General features: G+C 36.0%; 1 protein-coding gene across 4 annotated transcripts in view; it reads right to left on the bottom strand.

Moving 5' to 3' along the window:
- Positions 1 to 24,266, bottom strand: part of GPC5 (glypican 5) — a 1,583,243-nt gene that overhangs the window by 161,175 nt on the left and 1,397,802 nt on the right. Inside the window, exon 8 of one of the 4 annotated variants that reach the window (XM_086330178.1) lies at positions 11,920 to 13,133. The exons of the other annotated variants lie outside the window; for them this stretch is intronic. Within the exon in view, the coding sequence (XP_086186304.1) occupies positions 13,078 to 13,133 (56 nt within the window). The 3' untranslated portion in view covers positions 11,920 to 13,077. Of the gene's footprint in view, positions 1 to 11,919; positions 13,134 to 24,266 lie in introns of those variants that run through there. 4 annotated transcript variants of the gene reach the window in all.

The raw sequence follows: 24,266 nt of genomic DNA, 5'->3' as shown, positions 1-24,266 counted from the left end.
CTCTGTCCATGGAATTCTCCAGTCAGGAATACTGGAGTGGGCTACCATTTCCTTCTCCAAAATAAGCAGTAACATAGCTGTTATAGTAGTTGGAAAAAAAAAAATGAAAAAAGAAACTTGGACTCTTATTGTAAAATGGTATCTTCTAAAGTTCAGTATCTAAATACCAACTTCAGGAAGGTGATAAAACTGTTGATGCCATGGCTGAATTTATTAAAGAGGCATTGGTAAAACTTTGCCCAAGGTTTAACTTAAAATCCACTCTACAGTCCTAAATCTGAAGCTTTCAATGTTGCATTTGTCAAGTTGTGGTCCAACAGGTGATACAGTTAATCACCTGTAGACCATTAACTACGCATTATAAACATCTATGAAAGTACATTGCTGTGACAAGATAGAGAAGGCCAATGTCTTATTTTTATTAAGAAATTGGTGGGTCTGATTTCTTTCCTAAGAATTTTCTGCCAAATATTGAAGTACAAATCATATAGGCTGAGTAAAATATAAAGAATATAATATATTTTTGATAAAATACTGTGATTCTGAAGAAATAATATTAACTTATTTCTGACATAGCATAACTTCAGAACTTAAAATTACTCAACCATAAAAAAGAATGAAATTGGGTCATTTGTAGAGATGTGGATGGACCTAGAGAGTGTCATACAGAATGAAATCAGAATTATAAAAAAAATAGATGTCATATATTAATGCATATGTATGGAAAAATGGTACAGATGATCTTATTTGCAAAGCAGAAAAGAGACACAGATGCCCAGATCAAATATATGGATGCCAATGGGGAGGGCAGGGTAGGAGGAACTGGGAGATTGGGATTGACATATATACACTGTTGATACTATGTGTAAAGTAGATTACTGATGATAACATACTGTGTAGGACAGGGAGCTCTACTGAATGCACTGTGGTGACTTGGGTGGCAAGAAAGTCCAAGGAAGTAATATACATATATGTGTGCCTATTCATTTTGCTGTACAGTAGAAACAACATTGTAAAGCAACTATACTCCAGTGAAAATCAATTAAAAAACTTGTTTGAAAGCAATAATAATTTAACATATTTTTCCACAAAATGAAATTTAAACTTATGGAATACAATCAATAAGACAAAATAAATCCTATTTGCAGTCTTAAAAAACAGCTTATTTTCTCTTAGACTCCAAACCCATTGACAAAACACAAGGAAATTGTTCAATTAAGCCAATCCTATTACTCAAAATGAGAGTTGGGGTTTGGAAAGTTTTTTCCAATGTGGTCTGTTATTCTTTAACTATTCCACTGTAAGAGTCTCACCTTATGGTAGAATATGATTTCATACAAGATATACACCATTCTGACCTCTGACTGACCTAAAATTTTTTATCTCTGGAAAATAAAAATGCAGTAAAGGCCTTAAGAAACTAACCAAAAAAAAAAAAAAAAATAGCACAAAATATGTAAAGACACATTGGCTATTACTTTCTATCCTAGCAACATCCTGACTGAGATGAAAGAAGGGGAAAAATAACAATAGAAAAAATCTTGTTTGTAGGAATATTTATTATGGACTCAAATCCAAGTGTTCTCCAAAGTTTCTTTCCCTATTTACAACTAGAAAACAGAATTTACTTGCAGGAGGGCTGGGGTGAGTGAGAAGTCCCGAGGTGATTTTTAGTGAATTTGTGAATCTATGAGAGTCGCATCTAGGTAAACTGATACATGGTCATTACACCAATATGGCCATAATACTGAAGCACTCTAAATATAAATGGTGATTTTCAGTAGCAAAAAATAATGAGGTACATTTGACTTTTTATCAGGTTTGTCCATGGATCTATGATGAGCTTAAATATTTTCTATTAGTGAAAGAAAATCAGGGATGGCATTTTGTCCAATGAATACTAAGAAGAAAGAGTTATTTGAAGAGTTAAGACACTGTATTTCTAATAAATCAAGATAGATTTATTGCTGTGAATATAATGCTAAGTTAAAATGAATCTTAACCCTAATTGTTTGAATTATGAAAAATGAATTGTAATCCTTAGTAACAGGCCTGGATGTTTCATACAGCTATCTCTAATCCTCCTAATAGAACTAAAGTTAGATATTATTATCCCATATTTTTCAAAGGAGGAAATTGAACTTCAGGTATGCTCACAGTCACTTTGTTAATAAGTAGCAGAGCTGGAATTTGTACCAATTTCAAAACCCATGCTATTTCTATTATGTCTCATATCACCAAAGAACATATTTTTATGGCTTAGCCTGATTATATGGATTCAAAGTGAAAATACAAAACAGGAAATATGAGTCATTTACTGAGCTGCAATTTTTATAATTTCTGCTGGAGAATAACTTTAAAATTGGCAAGTCATCTAAACTTTGTATTTAAGATACAAGACAGTCTTGACTTTAGGCATTCCAACTAAATTGGCTTTTCTTTGTGTAATTAAATCACACTCTGGAATTCTGGTTTTTATTTCTATCAAAACAAATCAACACTTTTTGTTGTTGTTACAGTAGAGGACTTGCCCATAGCCCATTAATCTGTTTTCCTTCTGTTTTATCATCCGAAAGAGAGGTTTGATAGAATGTTTTGCTCATGTTTGGGAACTCTTAACTGGAGCCTATGTATTTCACAAGACTGCTGAAAATATATGCAATATTTTGTAAAAAGTGACTAAGTGCATTTTTCTGGCAATGAGTCCCTTAGATTTCACTGGATTACAAAATAATCCATGACTGTAAAGGAAGATAAAAACTGCAATACTTACTTTCCTAGTAGAGCCCTTTTTCTTTTGAATAGTGTCTACATAAATAAATGAGATGGAAGGTACAATGATGTGTAGTTGTACCCTTTCAAACAAAAGCATTTTCCCTTGAAGCCATACATGAACTTCATACATACTAATAGTTTTTTTTTTTTTCCTTCTTTTTCATCTGTCTAGGTCATTTGAAATAAGATTAAAAAAAAAAAAAAAAAAACTTTGAGGACAAAACTTTAAAAATTATTTGTAACCATATAGTGTTTTTCCAAAACTGGAAGGAAAGCTGAGATGAAGTCTATTAATACCAGGATATATAGCCCAAACTTGTCTTGAATAAAGACTAAAATCAAAAGAAAGATAAAATCAAAAGAAATATGATTAAAGGAAAGATAGGCAATTTAAGGGTTTCTAATCAAAGTTTCAGCTAGATGCCCATCTGTGTTGTTTAAATAGTCATTTCTCAAATTTACCCTTGAACTGGATATTTAATGATATTTTTATAATGGCAATGACCCCTAAAGAGGACATATGGAGGTTTTCCTTGCCTCATTAAACCTGGAGGAGGTCAATGTTATGAGTCTGTTTGATTTTCTTCCATAAGGTAGTGACTTAGTAGCATGTGTGAGTAAGGCATTTACTTAATCCATCATGCTAGAATGCTTTTCCCCTAGATAATACTAATCCCAAATTATATATACCCCTTTTATTACAAAAGACTGCAGTCCATCACTTCCTCAAGAGTTCTTTTCTAAGCCTAACTGTTCAAAGGGGATGCAGAATAACACTTTTCTGAGCACTTTAACCAAGTTGGCAGTACACGGAAACACACTCACATGGTTTAAGGGGCTGGGGAGTTTGGTAAATTTTCTGGTCATGAATTTGAGGTTTTAAAACTATCAGTTCTTTACTGTCTTGTTTCAGTTAGCCTAAAACAATTGTCATGCTTTATTTTGACTATAAGTTGATTTTGGATATAAGTTGTTTTAACTGTTTTATTGACTAATGATGAAATATATGTTCAGTCGTGTACAACTCTTTGCTGCCCCATGGACTGTAGCCCACCAGGCTCCTCTGCCCATGGAATTTTCTGGGCAAGAATACTGAAGTGGGATGCCACTTCTTCCTCCAGGGGATCTTCCCAACCCAGGGATTGAACCCGCATCTCTTGAGTCTTCCGCACTGCAGGTGGATTCTTTACCATTAGCGCCACCTGTATTATTAAGAAATACCAATTCCTCAAGCTTAGAAATAAAGAAGTTACTTTTTCGCTCATTGTCTTACATTCTGCTGCAAAGTCTAAATTCTGCTTATTTGTGGAGTGGTATTATTTTGCAGTTCAAGTGGCTGCCAGCTGTGATGTTTTTCTGGACATCACATACTTAGGATAAATTTTGCTTGTCTTCTTTTTGCACCAAGAAGAATTTTGGCATTTTACACTCAGGTCCCTGTGCATCTAGTTCTCTGCATAATGGATAGAGTTGTTCTGTTTCCAAGGAGGGAAGAAAGATGTTTGGGCCATTCCTATCCATTGACCCTTGCTGGATTCTTTCTTTGCCTGTATCCAAGTCCATCTCAACGGTAGTCTGGAGACTGAGTATATACAGCACTTTAAATACCCAGGAAGAGAATCACACACCAAGTACAGAAAATCAGACCCAAACTCACAGTTTTCTACATTTTTCCCTAAGTTTGAGTGTCTCCTTGGGCAACTCATCCTTGATTTTATTGCTTGATAACTGTGGGTAGAGGATAATACTTTGCACAACCTTTCAGTCCTCTGTAAATAGGAACATAACTAAACGCATTACCTCTTTCACACTTTAGAAATTCTCCACATATAATCTTGTCGTGATTTTCCCCTATAACCATGGCCACATTTGTCAGGCAGTAGCAACAAAACTTATCTATAAAAAAGTCACAATATATTTGATTTCAAAATGTATTTGAATTTATGTGCATCATATAATACTAAACATTTTATTTTGTTCATCAGGATTTTTCATGACTGCAAAGAATAATTTTCTGAGGTTAATTATAATTTTTTCTGTCTATTATTTTAGGATAATTTAGTCTCAAATTTTACTCAATCAAATATAGCTCCAAAAAATCAAATATTTTAAAGGCTTCATCTTTAAAGCAGAATCTATTAATGACTTTCTTTTCATAAGATTTCCAAATACTTCTGGTTATGGTGTTTGCAAAAGCCTCTCTAAATTATTATTTTTCTCAGTCTAGCTTATTTAATGCACTGGTTGCTGCCTATGTGTATGATAAATAAATATAAAGCGAAGGGCAGCCCTCCACTGGCCTCTCAGGGCAGTGTAAAAGGAGCAGTTTTCCTTTACCCTTGACTTATGTTAAGTATTCAGCTCAGATTAGAGAAGATAGTTGTCTGATTGTTTGCCCTATTTTTCTCTGCCAGAGTAGATAAAGTATGCTTATCTATTAAAAGCACTCCAGAGCAACATTAAGCCAGGACACCTGTGAAGCTTGTCAACTCAGGTTCTCAAACAGGTCACTGGCTGCTGGGGCAGCTTCAAGAACAGAATAACAAGCACTCTTTGGTATGGGAAACAAGGATCTCACTGCCTTCGTGTGATCTGTGTAGAGGAGAAAAGAAAGGAAAAGATCATTTCTCACTGTTTATTAATCGATCAGTCTATAGCTCTAGTTAAAATTCATGTCCTAGAGTCCCATGCTCATAGCAAAATGTATTATAAATGTTTGAACAGAAGCTACATGGTTTATAAGGGCTCTGCTTTTCTGAAGCTTGAAGATAATATGTGACATCAGTTTATAGCAGACAGTACTTTAACTGGTGTTCCAAGCCTTTCCCTTTATTATAATATAATATATAATATATAATATAATTATATATATAATTATAATATAATATATAATATAATTATATATATATATAATTATAATATAATATAATAAAAATCAATGAATTAGGAAAATTTGGTGTATATTTACTCTTTTGAGTTGTTAGGAGTTAGGGTTTGTTAGAATCAATTTAAAGTAGGTCTTTGGGAGGTCATAAAATGTTTGAAATGAGTTTCTGATAATTTTGGAAAGGTATAAAGCACAATAATTTAGGTTTAGACTCTTCAACTGACAGTAGGCAGAATAAAATAAATTCTAAAGGAATAGAACACACCTAACTGTTCACTGTTCAATTATAGGATCACTATAGGAATTTATGTAGAAATTGTATTATGAGTAATATTGCTTTTTTGAGAGAACTGGCTTTTGTGGCTTTTTTAGCTTAAAAGTGAATGGTTTTATTATTTTAGTAAATAGCATAGTATTTTCTTTAATTTGTTTTCTTTTGTTTTCCTCATAGACTAAAAGCCCTCATTTTATATTTGTGCCATTTGTAAAAGCTAAATGTAGATATTGAGAAGTCATCTAGGAATCAGATCACTTAAACTTACATTTTATGTTCATTTTATGAAATAATCATTTGGGGGTTTATATATCATTTATGTATTTTCAACACATTTTATAGCAATTTGAAAAACATTATTTCAAATGAAAAATCACAGTCACTACAAAATAGCAATGAATGATTTCCCCAAATTACCTACCTATAACCAATCCTCAATGTTTGTACAAATTGAAGGAAGGAGGAGAAGATGATTTTCAGCCCCAAATTATTTCCCAGAGGTTTTTGCCTTTGGCATTTTAATACACTTTGAGCTTCTAAAACAAAATAATTTATTATTTGCTCTAACATCTAAATTGATAACTGTTTAAGGAATCTGATGACTTAGGAAGAAAATAAACATTTGGTGTGCGGTAGGAATAGAATAAGAAAGCTAGAGAATTAAAATGTAGCAAGAGCTTCTCTGTAGAGTGAAAAATCTCTGGATGTATCCTTAATCTGGAAGTAATTTTTGGTGTGTGTTTAGTCACTTCAGTCGTGTCTGACTCTTTGTGACCCTGTGACCCCGTGGACCGTAGCCTACCGGGCTCCTCTGTTCATGGGATTCTCCAGGTAAGAATACTGGAGTGGGTTGCCATGCCTCCTCCAGGGGATTTTCCAGACCCAGGGATCAAACCCTTATCTTCTGTGTCTCCTGCATTGCAAATGGATTCTTTATCACTGAGCCACCAGGGAAGCCCAGTTTTGTTTGTGTATGTGTGTGAATTAGAATAAAATTATTTAATATCTGAACATGACCGTGGGTCAAATTGATTTTTTAAAAGTATTACCCAAAAGTAAGTTATATATCGTATCCATGTTATATATCAGAAGCAAAGGGATGTGTGTGTATGTTTATATCTATATGTATATCCATACCTATTTTTTGTAAACTAGTGTTCTTTTTCAATTTCTCTTGGATGAATCCTTAGGAGTAGCACTGCTGTTACACAATGAGGTGTATTCTTAATAGAAAGTTTTTAACTTTCCAAAGTGGCTTCTTTACTGTAGATTCTCATCAGCAATATGAGATTTCTAGTTATATCACATCCTTGCCAACTTTCAGTTGTGATCAGTCTGTAATTTTAGCTATTGTAGTGGGTACATTGTGCTATCTCATTATGATTTTCATTTGTAATTTGATTATTAGTGCGGATAAACCTCCTAAAATATGCTTATTGACCATTTGTATATCTTCCTTTTTGTTATTTCTGTTAAATTTTTGCTCATTTCTTATTTGGATGTTATTTTCATTATTTAATTATAGTTCTTTATATAGTTTGGATGTCAGTCACAAGGGGTATATTTGGTACAGTCTAACGTTTAGGCAAGTGCTAAATTTAATAATTCCCATAAGTTGGATCTCTTACTTTCCTGCTGGGGCCCCAGATCCTCATCAATAATAGACATTAATCATATCTCATTCAATGCCTAGTGCTACCTTACCAAACAGGGGTGTTTGCTGAACTTGACCAGCAGGTATAAGGGATGGACTAATATTGTGGAGGAGTAATAATATCCACGTTAAAAAAGGCATGATTTAAAAAGCTATATAGTCTCATGTTTCAGTGCACAGATTTGGAATGGGTCAGAACAGGGCTTGATTCTCAGCCCTTCTGTTTATCATGCATACCATTTTGTGAGGGTCATATAAGCTCTCCAAACTTCAATGGTCTCACTTGGAAGATAGGGGAAATGTATTCTATGCCTCCCTCTGCAGAGTTGTCAGGAGGGGTAAATAAAATATTTTTAAATGTCTTGTCCGCAGTCCCTGTATGTTAAGTGGTACTAAAGGAAGCTGCTGCTTTTTTATTTTTTAGTTTTGTTTATCTCAGTGTACAGAAAACTTGTTTTCAAGCCTAAGCTTCAACACCCAAATAATGTGAAATGCTCATCTCTCTGAACTTCAGTGATTTCATTCTTCTCTAACTACTTCTCAAAGTTCAATAAGGTAACATACTGGGAGTCTATAAGCTCTGTATTTTAAAGCAAAAGGTAAAAAGAAAAGGGAACTGTCCTGCATGATTGATGGGAATGTAAAGTGGTAGAGTTACTATAGAGAACAGTATGAAGGGCCTTTGAAAACCTAAAAATAGAGCTAACATATGATCCCGCAGTCCCACTCCTGGGCATACATCTGGAGAAACTCTATAATTTTTTCAAATTAAACAAGCACCCCAATGTTCATAGCATCACTATTTCTAATAGCCAAGACACAGAAGTAACCTAAATGTCTATCAGCAGATAAATGGATAAAGAAGATGTGTACACACGTCTTTGGACACACACAATATTGAATATTACTCAGCCATAAGAAGGATGAAGTAATGCCAATTGCAGCAGCATGGATGGACCTCGAGATCATCATATACAGTGAAGTAAGACATGTAGAGGAAGATGTATCAATATCGCTCATCTGGGGAATCTACACATATGATACATAACATCTACAAAACTGAAACAGAGTCACAGACTTCAAAATCAAACTCATGGTTACCAAGGCGGGGAGTGTGGATGTAGAGATAAATTAGGAGTTTGGGATTAACACACACACACTACTATGTATGTAACCTAATATGTAACACAGGGGACTATACTCAGTATTTTTCAATAACCTATAATGGAAGAGAATCTGAAAGAGAATATATATATAACTGAATATATATATATATAAAGTGAATCACTTTTCTTTACATTTGAAATTAACACAACATTGTAGATTAACTATACCTCAATTTAAAAAATCATATAAAAATCCATTGTGAGAAACAAATGGTTAAGACTAGCCAGACGTTAAGATTTATCAGACATCTTTTACACATGACATTGTGCCAGATACCATGTTAAGCATCAGGAAGACAGAGATGCTGAAATCGCAGTTCTTCACTCCAAGGAGCCATACATCTAATAGGCTACAGAAGAACACGAAGGTGTTACAATCTAGAATGAAAAAGATTGGGAGCACTAGCAATGGCAGCCTCGGCACCCCCAAGGGAGGATCACATTTCCAGATGTGATCAACCTGAAACTGAGTCTTAAAAGTTGAGAGGAAGACAGCAAAGCAAAAAAGGCAGGGGTGGGTTGGGGAAGGACAACCCAAGGGCAAAAGAAAGCGAGCCACCACAAGCACAGGATTTTCAGAGAAATGTCAACAATTCTGTGTTGATGGCTTATCAACCAGGAGGCGAGAAGTAGCAGAGGATGGAAAAGGTGTAGCAGCAGCCCACATCATGTGAATATGAAAAAATTCATTATGTTCATTACTTTTATTATCAGTGACAGATGATATGAGGAATAAAGCTTTAGACAACGGGTTTCCAGACAGGGATGGAATGATTTGCTCTTGGCATATTCATTGAATTCACTGGCCAAAGGCGAAGTCTTCAGTCATTACATCTTATACCCTTATACCCTCACATCTTATACTCCTTATCTTTTACAATGACAAAGGAGGAAAACTCTACAAGCAGAAGTGTGTGGTGAATTTTAGAAAAACATTTTCAAGTAAGATACCTGCTAAAAGAGTCACGTTTTGCATAACATCTGTTGGATCAGAATCCTCACTCACTAGAATAACTAATGATTTAAGCATTCTACGTATGTACACACATATGCAAGATCCAATTATAGCTGAGGAATTGATATCTTGATAGAACTGGTATCTATTTTGCAAATCCCTGCCCTTCACTGTAACATAAGTTTTCTGTAATCTTATTCTTTGCTTCTTGTTTCCTATGTCAACTCCAGGGTCAGCTATGGTTCAAGATGTCTGTAATTTCGTTACCGTTTACAGTGGTTAATTCTTAGTACAGTATAATAAGAGTTAAATGAAATTCTCCAGAGTTGAAAAAAATTTATGAGAGACAAAATTCCAAAGCAACTGTAAACAGTCAAGTCAAGGACCTCATGTGGTCCAGATAGCATTATTACTGATCATGAATGAGGTCACTATATTTTCTTGTTAATTGTTAATTCTCTGTATTATTTGCTATCAGGAGACCAGAGACATACTGATTAAATTATCTTGTTTAGTTAATCATTTCGAATTGCTTATCCCTTCCTAAGCCTCCTTTAAGCTATATGTTTCCTGAATTTAGAGCTCAAGCAGCAAAAGGAAGAAATAGCAAACCCTGATACATAAATAGCCTTGAGGAATTGCTTATTAAGAAATGCTCAAAATATAAGAGTTTTCCAATCTCACAATCTATACTTCCAGGGTCACATTTGAACAAGAAACATGCTGCACATACTGTCATTGAAAAGACAGATCTTTTATTTCCCAGCAACATGCCCTGGTAACTCCATGCAACTCTTTTGAGAATAGTTCTTCATTTTATTTTTTTATTATGGAATGCATAGACATAATATTTGAGCATTCAACAGTGGAAGGAATGGAATTATTGTGTTGCTTGACCAAGTCTTTTTATTATGTTGTTTGACCAACTCATTTTATTATGTTGCTTGACTAAGATCTTTTTAGGGAAACATTGTTATATGGGGTATGGAAAGAAAATTCACATTTAAGAGATGCCTCTGTCAATTACAACTGGAGTAACTTTATATATATCACTTCATTTTCCCAAGGCCCTCCTTCTTCATTTATACAATGGGAATGATAAACACCTAGAGAGAGTACTATTTTGTTTAAATGGATACTGAAGATGGAAGAGCTCAGTCAAGGGTGAAACTTCACATGGATCTAGGGTGCTGTCTTCCCACAATTGTTGGCAGCTTTATTCAGATAACCAAAGTAAACAAAACAAAAAGGAAGACAGAGAAAAGAAATCCAAACTTAAGTGGGAGTTTCTAAGTCTATCTGGCTATAATTCCTTTGTTCACGTTTATATTAAAGATAACATAGGTTGCATATGAGCTCAGTCAGTCAGTTGTGTCTGACTCTTTGCAACCCCATGGACTGTAGCCTGCTAGGCTCCTCTGTCCATGGAATTTTCCAGGCAGGAATACTGCAATGGGTTGCCATTTCCTACTCCAGGGGATCTTCTCAACGCCGGGATAGAACCTGCATCTCCTGGGTCTCCAGCAATGGCAGGCAGATTCTTTAACACTGAGCCACCTGGGAAGCTGTAACTACGGATTACCTATCAACAGTTTCCCGGTCCTACTCTATGCTACAATGCCCTTTCAAAGGCTGTGTACACACCAATGCAGGAAGAGCATAACACAGTCAAACAGCAAAGTTTTTAGCAGCAGAGGGAAGGGAAAGAGGATCTTTAACATAGTGACCCAGGAAGTACCTAGAGTCAGTGATCTCTGTGAAAACATATCAAAATGTAGCAGGGAAGCTATTTTCTTCCCATCTAGAGTCAGAATGCCCCCTGAACCTGCCTTCAGACTATCACATGGCAAATGACAGTTTTAAAAAAAAATTAGTCTGCAAATGAGAAATGTGCAGATCAAAAGTAAATCTGGGAAGACAGACCCCATCTCTTAAACGGGATTAGCTATTTTGAAGAATAAACCTCCTTTTAAGTTAATTACCTCCTTGAAGACTTTTTCCTAATATAGTCATATTTTGAGGGACTAAGAGTAAGAACTGCAACATATGAATTGGGTGAGGGAAGAATGTATTTCAGTCCATAAGGTGATTTGCAAATATTTTCTTCTAGTCTATAGTTTCTTTCTGTTCAATTAAAATAATCTTTCACAGAGCAAGCATTTTTAATTTTGAGGAAGCCCAATTTATCAATTGCTCGAATGCCAAAGATTTTAGTCTATATTTATTCCTTAAAATGTTATAGTTTTACCATTTACAGTTAATTTTGACATCAGTTTGATCAATAAAATTTACAAGTCACAGGCAAGACTGACAATTTGTTTTTACTCAAATAATATCAGGAATGAAACGGGGTGTTACTTAAGACCTTGCAGACATCAAAATGATAATAAAGGAATGTATACTAGTAACAACTCCATATATATAAATTTTACAACTTAGAAGGAAAGGACCAATTTTTCAAAAGTACAGCATACCATACCTAATCCAAAATTAAAGAGATAATTTGAATAGCCTTGTTAAGGAAATTTTATTTGCAATTTAAATGCCCCTGCCTAAACATAACCAGACCCAGTTAGTTCATTGCAGAATCCTACCAAACACTTAAATAGTAATACCAAATTCTATATAACCTGCTCCAGAAAATATAAGAAAATAAAATACTTCTGGATCAATTTTATGAAGCTGGATTTACCCTGATACCAAAGGGAGACAAAGACCATAAAAAAGGAAGAACTACAACCACTATCCCTTATATATTAGCAGACAAATTTTCACAATACATAAAAAGAATTATATACCTGGACAAAGGTGGTTTATTCCAAGGGTGGAGGTTGGTTCAATATTTAAAACTTCCATCAATATAATCCACCATAATAACAAGATAAAGAAGAATAAAGAAGAAAAAATCCCTTCAACAGGTCAATCAATGCAGAAGAAAGCTGATAAGAAGTAAATCATATGATGTTTCCCTTTTCTAGTGCAAACATTTAGTGCTATGAAAATTTCTCTCAGGTAAGCACTGTGCCACAATCTTGGTATATTGTATTTTTATTATTGTTCAGTTCAATGTATTTTCAAAACTTTTTCTTGAGACTTGCTCTTTGAACCAGGGATTAATTCCAACTGTATTTTTGAGTTGGTTGGGATATTCCCTGTTATCATTATATATGATTTCAATTCTTCTAAATTTTTTCAGGTTCACTTTATGTCACAAGATTCAGCTTATTTTTGCATATTTTCTGTGGGTACTTGAAAAGAACATGTATCCTCTTCTTTTGAAAGACTGTCTTCTGTAATAAATGTCAGCCAGAGCCAACTAGCTGATCCTGATATTTTCTTGCTGATTTTCCTTCTGGTTCTATCATATCAGTTGTTGAGATAGAGTATTAAAGTCTCCAAATTGTGGATGTGTCCATTAAATACTAAACAAGGAGATAAAAATAAAATTGTGATATTGAAATATATATTATATAAAATATATTTTTTCTACCCTAAATACAAACTATGCTTTAACATCCAGACACGATAGAATACTTCACTAAGGCAAGCATTTTGATAAGCATTAAAATTCACTTACACTAATTCAAACCTTTGTGGAATATTAAGTTCAGTTGCTCAGTCGTGTCCAACTCTTTGCGACTCCATGAACCCCAGCAAGCCAGGCCTCCCTGTCCATCACCAACTCCCGGAGTTCACCCAAACCCTTGTCCACTGAATCGGTGGTGCCATCCAACCATCTCATCTGCATTCGTCCCCTTCCCCTCCTGCCCTCAATCTTTCCCAGCATCAGGGTCTTTTCAAATGAATCCACTCTTCTCATCAGGTGGCCAAAGTACTGGAGTTTCAGCTTCAATGTCAGTCCTTCCAATGAAAGCCCAGGACTGATCTCCTTTAGGATGGACTGATTGGATCTCCTCGAAGTCCAAGTGACTCTCAAGAGTCTTCTCCAACACCACAGTTTAAAAACATCAATTCTTCAGCACTCAGCTTTCTTTACAGTCCAACTCTCACATCCATACATGACTACTGGAAAAACCATAGCCTTGACTAGACGGACCTTTGTTGACAAAGTAATGTCTCTGCTTTTTAATATGCTGTCTAGGTTGGTCAAAACTATTCTTCCAAGGAGTAAGAATCTTTTAATTTCATGGCTGCAATCACCATCTGCAGTGATTTTGGAGCCCAAAAAAATACAGTCTGACACTGTTTCCACTGTTTCCCCATCTATTTGCCATGAAGTGATGGGACTGGATGCCATGATCTTAATTTTCTGAATGTTGAGCTTTAAGCCAACTTTTTTACTATCCTCTTTCACTTTCATCAAGAGACTCTTTTAGTTCTTCTTCACTTTCTGCCATAAAAGTTGTATCATCTGCATATCTGAGGTTATTGATATTTTTCCCAGCAATCTGGATTCCAGCTTGTGCTTCATCCAGCCCAGCATTTCTCATGATGTACTCTGCATACAAGTTAAATAAGCAGGGTGACAATATACAGCCTTGACGTACTCCTTTTCCTATTTGGAACCAATCTGTTGTTCCATGTCCAGTTCTAACTGTTGCTTCCTGACCTGCATACAGATTTCTCAAGAGGAAGGTCAGGTGGTCTTGTAGTCCCATCTTCTTCAGAATTTTCCAGTTTATTGTGATCCACACAGTCAAAGGCTTTGGCATAGTCAATAAAGCAGAAATAGATGTTTTTCTGGAACTCTCTTGCTTTTTCCATGATCCAGCGAATGTTGGCAATTTGATCTCTGGTTCCTCTGCCTTTTCTAAAACCAGCTTGAACATCAGGAAGTTCACGGTTCACGTATTGCTGAAGCCTGTCTTGGAGAATTTTGAGCATTACTTTACTAGCCTGTGAGATGAGTGCAATTGTGCAATAGTTTGAGCATTCCTTGGCATTGCCTTTCTTAGGGATTGTAATGAAAACTGACCTTTTCCAGTCCTGTGGCCACTGCTGAGTTTTCCAAATTTGCTGACATATTGAGTGCAGCACTTTCACTGCATCATCTTTCAGGATTTGAAATAGCTCCACTGGAATTCCATCACCTCATTAGCTCTGTTCATAGTGATGCTTCCTAACACCAACTTGACTTCACATTCCAGGATGTCTGGCTCTGGGTGAGTGTAAATGATCACACCATGTGGAATATTATAACCATATTAAATGAAAGTTTAATAAGTGGGCGCATTTGGCAAAATGTGCATGTAGTGGTTATACTACTAAAAAAGACAACTTGTCTCTTGTGATTTGACATATTTCTTTTTGATGTCAGAGTATTCTATTATTTTTAAATGTCTATCTTCTGTATCACAAAAATATATATAACATCCAAATATAAAATTATTTTTATGAAATTGTACTGTACACATAATGTGCCAAACCCAATGTTAAAATTTCGGTACATTACATGCTTTTGACTGGAGCATAATTCATGGCTTTCATAATAAAAACTGGTTTTTAAAACTTCAAAACAGGATAAAATGAATTTATGCAAACTAAGTCATTATTCAGTCTTCATTAATTAAAATGTTTTCATAATTATCTTATAAAAATAACCTTCCCTGGAATACTATTAGGTGTTAATCTAAAAAAAAAACCAAAAACATTTAAAAGATCTGATTTTTGTTTCTACCCTTCACTATTTCTCAAAACATGGTCATATCTCACAAGTGCTTATTAAAGTCTAGGCATCCAGACTCCATCAGGTCTGCTGAGTTAACGTCTCGGAGCCACTGCCTGGGGAGTTCTGGGAAATGAGTATTTTAAACAAGTTCCCCAAATGGTTTCTCTGCATTGTACAGTTTGAGAATTTTTCCCTAATTGCTTAAAACCCAATGTGAGCTACCAGACCACTGACTTATAATTTAAAATGTTAATGTATAGAATAATGTTTAGGCTCTTCTATTTATTTTAACTTATTCTAATCTCTACTATGTGTTACATTCAAAACTCTAATAAATGTTGTTCTCCATAGATTTTCCACGTTCAGCCTCACATCCCCATTACTCCATATTGTTATTACAAAATTTATCACTTAGGATGGCAAATTATCTGAAGGTAAAAATATTAGTAAACAATATTTGTTTCCTACAGTCCTTTGAATTAATAACACCAATGATCTGTTCAATTTTCACTTCATCCTTTCAGCTACATGTAATAGTTTTAATTATTTACAGAGATGATTCCTAGGTTTTCACAGCTGCCATGCCCTGTGTAACTAGGGTAGGATTATGTATGACTCTTCACTACTGTGTGTTTTGGAGCCTTTGTAGTTACTCTTGAAGTGAAAGCTGGAAACTTGTCTCAGTATCATTTCCTTCCACGGTGATGGCTCTGCCTGTGGCTGTGAGTCCTTAGAAAGTGCAGGTGTCCTTTGAGAACCACTGAGATTTCATCCCCTTTATGCACATTTCTTCTTAGATATCTCTGTCTCTGAAGTTTTCTTAAGTTCTGATATTGACCTAAAACAATAGGAGGGGTATCAATTCAGTTTTAGTCGGTCAGTTGTGTCTGACTCTTTGCGAACCCATGGACTGTAGCCCGCCAGGCCTCCCCGTCCATCACCAACTCCCGGAGTTTACTCAAACTCATGTCCATTGAGTCGGTGATGCCATCCAGCCATCTCATCCTCTGTCGTCCCCTTCTCCTCCTGCCCTCAATCTTTCCCAGCATCAGGGTCTTTTTAAATGAGTCAGCTCTTCGCATGAGGTGGCCAAAATATTGGAGTTTCAGCTTCAACATCAGTCCTTCCAAGGAACATTCAAGACTGATTTCCTTTAGGATGGACTGGTCAGATCTGGAGGGGGTGTGCTGCTACTGCTGCTAAGTCACCTCAGTCGTGTCCGACTCTGTGTGACCCCACAGACGGCAGCCCACGAGGCTCCACTGTCCCTGGGATTCTCCAGGCAAGAACACTGGAGTGGGTTGCCATTTCCTTTGGCCAGGACCAAACTGTGAGTCCCATTCTTCTTGCATTTAGAATACTCTCTGTGGCAAAGTGTATTGTTTTTCCCAGTTATTGGATCACTTCCTTAACAGAGGAGGACATCCCTGCTCATTGCCATGTGACTTCAAGTGTCTCACTGATGGTGCATTACATAGTTCTACCCCATTAGAACTATGTGAGGCTGTAGCATGTGAGAAAAATTATAGAGAGCTAGACTTGATCAAAAACCTTAAGGGACATTCCTTGCTTCTCTTCTTATCAGCTTTTCCTCCTGTCAGTCCTTTCCCTCTGCTAATGAGGGTCCTAGAATGGGATGACTCAGGGTAGAGCAGCACTGGCTGACCTGCCCTCATTGACATAAAACATGAGCGAAGTTAAAGTCTTGTCTTTGACAAATGGTGCGGGAACATCTGGACCTCCACATTAAAAAAATTAATCTAGACACAGATATTATATATTTCACAAAAGTTAACTCACAAAGGATCAGAAACCTAAATTCAAAATGCAAAGCTATAAAACTCCCAAAAGATAACACAGGAAAAAAAATCTAGATGACCCTGGGTATGACAATGATTTTTTAAATATAAAAAAAAGGCATGATCCATAAAAGAAATGATTGATAAGCTGGACTTCAATAAGATAAATATTTTGCTCTACAAAAGATAATGTCAAGAAAATGAGAAGACAAGCCATAGGAGATAATATCTGCAAAAAAATGCATCCAATAAAGAACTGCTCTCCAAAATATAAAAATTCTTAAAACTGAACCGTAAGAAATCAAACATCTAATCTATCAAAAAGTGGACCATAGACCTTGCCAAAGAAGATATACAGATGGCAATAAGCTTATGAAATGATGCTGTACATCATATGTCGTCAGGGAAATATAAATGAAAACAATAGTGAAATATAACTAACACCTATTAAAATGGCCAAAATCCAGAACATTGACAAGTTCAAATACTGACAAGGATGCAGAGCAACAGGAACATCCATTCATTACTGGTGGGAATGGAAAATGGTACAGCCACTTTGGAACAGAGCTTGCAAGTTTCTTTCACAACTCAACATATGAAGCAGCAAATGTACTCCTTGGTATTTATGCAAAGGAGTTGAAAAATTAGGTTCACTCAGAGACCTGTGCATGAATGCAGATAGTCTCTTTATTCATAATTGCCATAACTTGGCAGTATCCAAGATATCCCTCAGTAGGTGAATGAAGAAACAAACTGTGGTATCTCCTGGCAATGGAACATTATTTTGTTTGAAGAAGAAATAAACTATCAAACCATGAAAAGACATCAAGGAAAGTTAAATTCTTATCACTAAATGACAGAAGACAATCTACATAGTGTATGGCACCAAGTATGTGACATTCTGAAAGGAGCAAAATGCTGGATGCAATAGAAAACCCAGTGGTTGGCAAGGACGAGGAACAGAAGGGGATGAATAGGTGGAGTGTCAGGATTTTTAAGGAGTGAAAATGCTCTGTATGGTAGTACAATGATGATTACGTGTCATTATACATTTGACTCAATCCATAGATCATGGAACATCAAAGTAATCTATTGACTTAAGGTAAACTGTGGACTTTGGATGATAATGATGTGTCAGTATATGCTCATCCTCAGTAAAAAATAAAAAGCACCATTCTGGAGAGTAATACTGGTAATAGAGGAGGCTATGTATGTTGGCGGTGGGCAGGGGGTTATGAAGAAAATCTTTGTGCTCTCCTCTCAATTATCCTGTGAACTAAAACTTCTCTTTAAAAAGTCTTATCAAAATCCTTGTTGTTATAAATCTCCAACAGAATGGAGAAATATACTAAACTCTGTGTGGACATTAATGCTATGTTGATGAGAGCCTTTATCTTGAGAAGGATTTCCATAAACAGCTAAGCCCCACACTCAGTGATCTCTCTGTGATTTTTTAACGTATTTCACAGTGAGTATTTTAAAGATAGTTTTGCACTTGCTAGACTTCCTAATGACGTCTCTTGTCCCCAACCTTACTTAAGTCTCCACAATTTTTTCCAGTCCCACTATCAAAACTTCACTCTGAGTTTTCTGTGCAAGAAATTTAGCTCTACCAATAAATTAGAACTGTCTTTCTCATAAGGAAAGGCCAACAAGGACTTTTGACCTTTCAATTGGAGTATGTCTTTTCCAATTTATGGTGTTTATATCTGCAGTAGAAAGGAGAATTGCTTCAAATGCCCAATATATCATAAAATATATTTTAAGCACCCAAGTACACTTAGTACTCTATTTGAAGCAGTAGAGGGTATATATCCAGAAGAACTGTATAAGAAGGATAAGAATTTTGACAGTCATTGAAACTTCTGAGTGTATCTTAGGGTAAACTGCTTTGTGAAAAAGATAAGCACAGATAAATTCAGGAATCATGGAAACACATTCTATGAACCTGGAAGAGGCTATGAATTTTATCTAATCTACGCTCATCTTCACCAAATCATCAAGTTGGACAAAATTAGTTTTATATCCTGTGTATTTGAAACTGGTTGAAAAATAATCCAGCCACCTGAGTTTGGTGTCTGTTGGAAATCAGAAAGAGGTATTAAAAAAAAAAAATGGAGAAACAGACCTAGAGAATAGACTTGTGGACATGGGGAAGGGGAGGAGAGGGTGGGATACGTGGGAAGAGTATCATGGAAACTTACATTACCATATGCATAATGGATAGCCGACGGGAATTTGCTGTATGGCTCAGAAACCCGAACATGGGCTCTGTACCAATCTAGAGGGGTGGGATGGGGAGGGACATGGGGGCAGGTTCAGGAGGGAGGGGATATATGTAGACCTATGGCTGATTCATTATGAGGTTTAACAGAAAACAACAAAATTCTGTAAAGCAATTATCCTTCAATAAAAAAAAATAATTAAAAAAATACCTACTCACATGACAAGGCCTATGACCATATCCTCATTCCATCTTTGGAAATACTCTGCTCTCTGTTCTGCTCACAAATTTCCAGAACTAATTATACACTGAGCTGGTTTATCCCTGCACCACTTGATCATCCATGCCCAAGAGCTTCTGAGGTCTGGAATCTGATTGTCTTTTGTGGGCTCATTGCCTCTGCTCAAAATCTAATTCAATGAACATACAGAAAAAGAATCAGAGAGCCAACCAAGCAAAAGCCTTCTCATCTTGCCACTGATATTGGGTCTCACCCCTGGTCATGAACATTTTTATTCTTTCCAACCATATATACTGTATATTTGAGAATAATAGCCCGAGTTTAGAGTCATTAAAACTGCTTTCATTAGAACATGGCTGGTCTTTCTTGCATTAAGGGTGTACGTAGTTTCTTAGTACACATGTATACACAAAAATGAAGAGTTTGCATTTTAAATAATTATAAAGCATTACTCCCACTATGATTATGTGGGGAAACTGGCTGTGCAGTTTCTTCACTGCTGCTGCTGCTGCTAAGCCGCTTCAGTCGTGTCCGACTCTGTGCGACCCCATAGACAGCAGCCCACCAGGCTCCCCCGTCCCTGGAATTCTCCAGGCAAGAACACTGGAGTGGGTTTCCATTTCCTTCTCCAGTGCATGCAAGTGAAAAGTGAAAGTGAAGTCGCTTAGTCGTGTCCGACTCCTAGCGACCCCATGGACTGCAGCCTACCAGGCTCCTCTGTCCATGGGATTTTCCAGGCAAGAGTACTGGAGTGGGGTGCCATTAACAGTGCAAATCTATGCTGCCAGCAGCCTCTCTCATTCTATTTGCACTCTTGGCCATCAAGCAAGTCCAGGGCAACTGGAAAAACAACAGGGAAACAGATTCTAGAAAACTAGTAAACATATGTTCATTGAGTTCAAACTGGATTATGAGAAAAGCAAGTGGACAGTCAAGGGTGAATTTATTCTCTGGTAGAGTCAACTTTCCTTATCCACCTCTCAAGGTCTTCTCTTTATGCTTTGGACTTTTTTGTGACTAGAACTTAAGATACAGATATTATAAGGTAGCAAGATGGTAAAATAAGATGGAACATGAAACACAAATTACTTCAAGTGAGCAGAGTTTAACTAAAATGTTTTATAATATGTTCTGTGAGTACTTCACTTTGTCATGGGATTAAAATATATATATCATCGGTTGCTTCATTTTCCTAGGGGGAGGTAATTTCCCTCCTTCATTTCCCGAGGGGGAGGTAATTTCCCCTACCTTCATTTCCCTGGAGGTAGAAGAATTCTATTGGCAGTTCAGCTCTCCTTGCCAGAAAGTTTCATGAGCTGGCAGAGTAACAAGCTGTCTAAAGGTCATTTTGGCTGAGAACAATAAATTGAGATTACTAATACCAGGGCAAAATAGAATCTGAGTAGACTATCCTGGTAGCTCAGATGGTAAAGAATCTGCCTGCAATGCAGGAGACCAGGGTTCAGTGCCTGAGTCGGGAAGATCCCTTGGACCATGGAATGGCAACCCACTCTAGTACTTTTGTCTGGAGAATCCCATGGACAGAGGAGTCTCGTGGACTACAGTCTACAGAGTCACAGAGTTGGATATGACTGAAAGACTAACACACACACAGAATCTGATCATGGCAGCTGGCTCCATACTTTCTTGGAGACTTCATTTCACCACTGTTTCATAATAATGTTATTACGAAAAAAAATTTCCTGTTGAAAAATCTCCACTTTTGGTCAGATTATCAGACCAATACATTTTAATAACATGCTAGATATAATCACCAATGAGGTAGAACAAAAATGAGCCTGTCATATTTGTATTAAATTTATATATGATTTGAATTATTTTAAATTTCTTATATATAAGACATTTGCAAAATGCCTATGCTCTACAAATATGAAAAGTGAAACAATGTTACAATAAGGGAAAAAGACATGAAAGGAACTATTTTTCTAACCATTTAATTGGATATTAGTATTTACTGATGGATTATGTCTGGGTTAGGAATCTGAATTTGAGCAAGGGAAGAGGGCAGTGTAAACAAGAACCTTCCTATTACCTTTAAAAAGCTTGTAATATCATTTCTGATAAGACTTAGTATGAGAGAGAAAGATGCTTAAACAGTAATCTTATACAGTGTTGTCCAGTACAAACACACTGTGATCTATAAGTGCAAACCGCATATTATTTTGAATTTTTGAATGGCAACATTAAAAAAGTAGGTGAAATTAATTGTCATTTATATTAATTTCACCCAATACAGCCTCATATTGCTATTGCCACATATAATATATACAAAAAATGATTAAAGAGATAGTTTGCCTTCCTTGTTTTTTAATATCAATTTTCCAAGTCGTGGTGCATACTTCACACTTATAGCCCATGTCAGGTTGAAGTAGCCACATGTCATGAGCTTCACAGCCATGGGTGGTTAGTGAGTACTATATTGGAAAGCACTGCCCTACAAAAACTTTTTCCTTATGAAATTTCTATTTTACTCAGCCTTTTTTTAACTACAATGTATGGCAAAACCAATACAATATTGTAAAGTAATTAGCCTCCAATTAAAATACATTTATATTAAAAAATAAAAATAAATAAATTGGCTTGAGAAAATAGCAGGAAAATGAATTTTCAATAGAAATCATAATTAGAATACAGAGCCCCATGGGAAATAGTACAATATTTATCTTACTACATGTGTGTGTGTGTGTGTGTACACACACACGCACACACTCTGTCCCGTTCGACTGTGCGACCCCATGGACTATGGCCCGCCAGAATCCTCTGTCCATAGAATTTTCCAGGCAAGGGTACTGGAGTGAGTTGCCATTTCCTACTCCAGGGAATCCTCCTAACCCAGGGATTGAACTCGCATCCCTGGTGCCTTCTACACTGGCAGGTGGATTCTTTACCGCTGTGTATTCAAACCTTATTTGAATGGATGGTTAGGTAAAAATTACTTGAAATCACTTCTAAAATATTATATGGAGTTTGTTGAAAGGACAGAAAGTGACTAATAGAAATTATTTCACCTACTCTAAATTTAATCAGAGTAAAGACACACTGGATTTTTAGACATAATAGCAATTCTAGTACAACCCCTATATGCATACCTCACTAGCAGACTGATGAGCTCTGTTCTTAATACTCAACACATCAAGATTGTTTTAATGCTACTAAGTGCATAACACTTATATAAGCATGCATGTTTATGTATTGTTTTCTTGGCTCACTCAAACTACTTAAATGTAACTGGAAATGTAAACTTCCAATGCCAAGGAAAGAAAAACTACTTATTGGGTCATCTAGCCAGTACTACCTGTATATTATGGCACAAATAGACCTCAGTACATAGTCCATTATTTTACATATTTTATTTTCTAGTAAAGAAATTGTCAGAGTATAATGTTAAAGAGAATTATGTACCAAACATACATTTTATTCCTTTTACAGAACAATGATATTTAACAGCATAAGAGGTGAAGAATAAACCAATGACTTTAAAGCTCTAAAAACTTATTAAGTGCTAAATTACAGTATGTATCATAGTGTTTGTACTATTTTAAGTCATTTGCTATATCCCAAGTATGCTTCCTTGGTGGCTCAGAAGTTAAAGCATCTGCCTGCAATGCAGGAGACCCGGGTTCAATCCCTAGGTTGAGAAGATCCCCTGGAGAAGGAAATGGCAACCCACTCCAGTGTTCTTGCCTGGAGAATCCCATGGAGAGAGGAGCCTGGTCGGCTACAGTCCACGGGGTCACAAAGAGTTGGACATGACTGAGCGACTTCACTTTTACTATCAAGTATGTTTCAGTTCTTTAACATAAATGGGCATTTCCAGGAAAACATTAAAACTTACTGAACAGAACAATCTACCATTAAAATTTACCATTTAGTCTTTTGCATCAGTTCAGTTCAATTACTCAATCATGTCTGACTCTTTGCAACCCCATGGACTGCAGCATGCTGGGCCTCTCTGTCCATCACCAACTCCTGGAGCCTATTCAGACTCATGTCCATTGTGTCGGTGATGCCATCCAACCATCTCGTCCTCTGTCATCCCCTTCTCCTCCTGCCTTCAATCTTTCTCAGCATCAGGGTCTATTCAAATGAGTCAGTTCTTCGCATCAGGTGGCCAAATATTGGAGTTTCAGCTTCAGCATCAGTCCTTCCAATGAATATTCAGGACTGATTTCCTTTAGGATGGATTGGTTGGATCTCCTTGCAGCCGAAGGGACTCTCAAGAATTTTCTCCAACATCACAGTTCAAAACCATCAATTCTTCAGTGCTCAGCTTTCTTTATAGTTCAACCCTCACATCCATACATGACTACTGGAAAAACATCCATACATGACTACTGGAAAAACCGTCTAGTCCATGACTACACGGACCTTTGTTAGTAAAGTCTTTTGCATACCCTTCCTCAAATTAATAGTAATATTAATAGTATATTGCTCAAATCCCTGAATAATCTTAAATATTCATATTCTTTATAAATGGGTGATATACTCATAAATAAATTCTTTATAAATTTTAAATAAATTATTTAACAATAAATAATTTTAATAAGAGTTTATAATTTTTTATATTCATAAAATTTTATCAGGTAATTAAAATATATGGTTGAGTAATTCAAAGAGTTCTACAAAATATTGAGAAAAACT

Source organism: Bos grunniens, chromosome 12 (genome assembly GCF_055505025.1).
Source record: "Bos grunniens cultivar Pamir isolate PY7600 chromosome 12, Bosgru_T2T1.0, whole genome shotgun sequence".
Classification (NCBI taxonomy): domain Eukaryota; kingdom Metazoa; phylum Chordata; class Mammalia; order Artiodactyla; family Bovidae; genus Bos; species Bos grunniens.
This window is presented reverse-complemented; position numbering and strand designations above follow the sequence as displayed.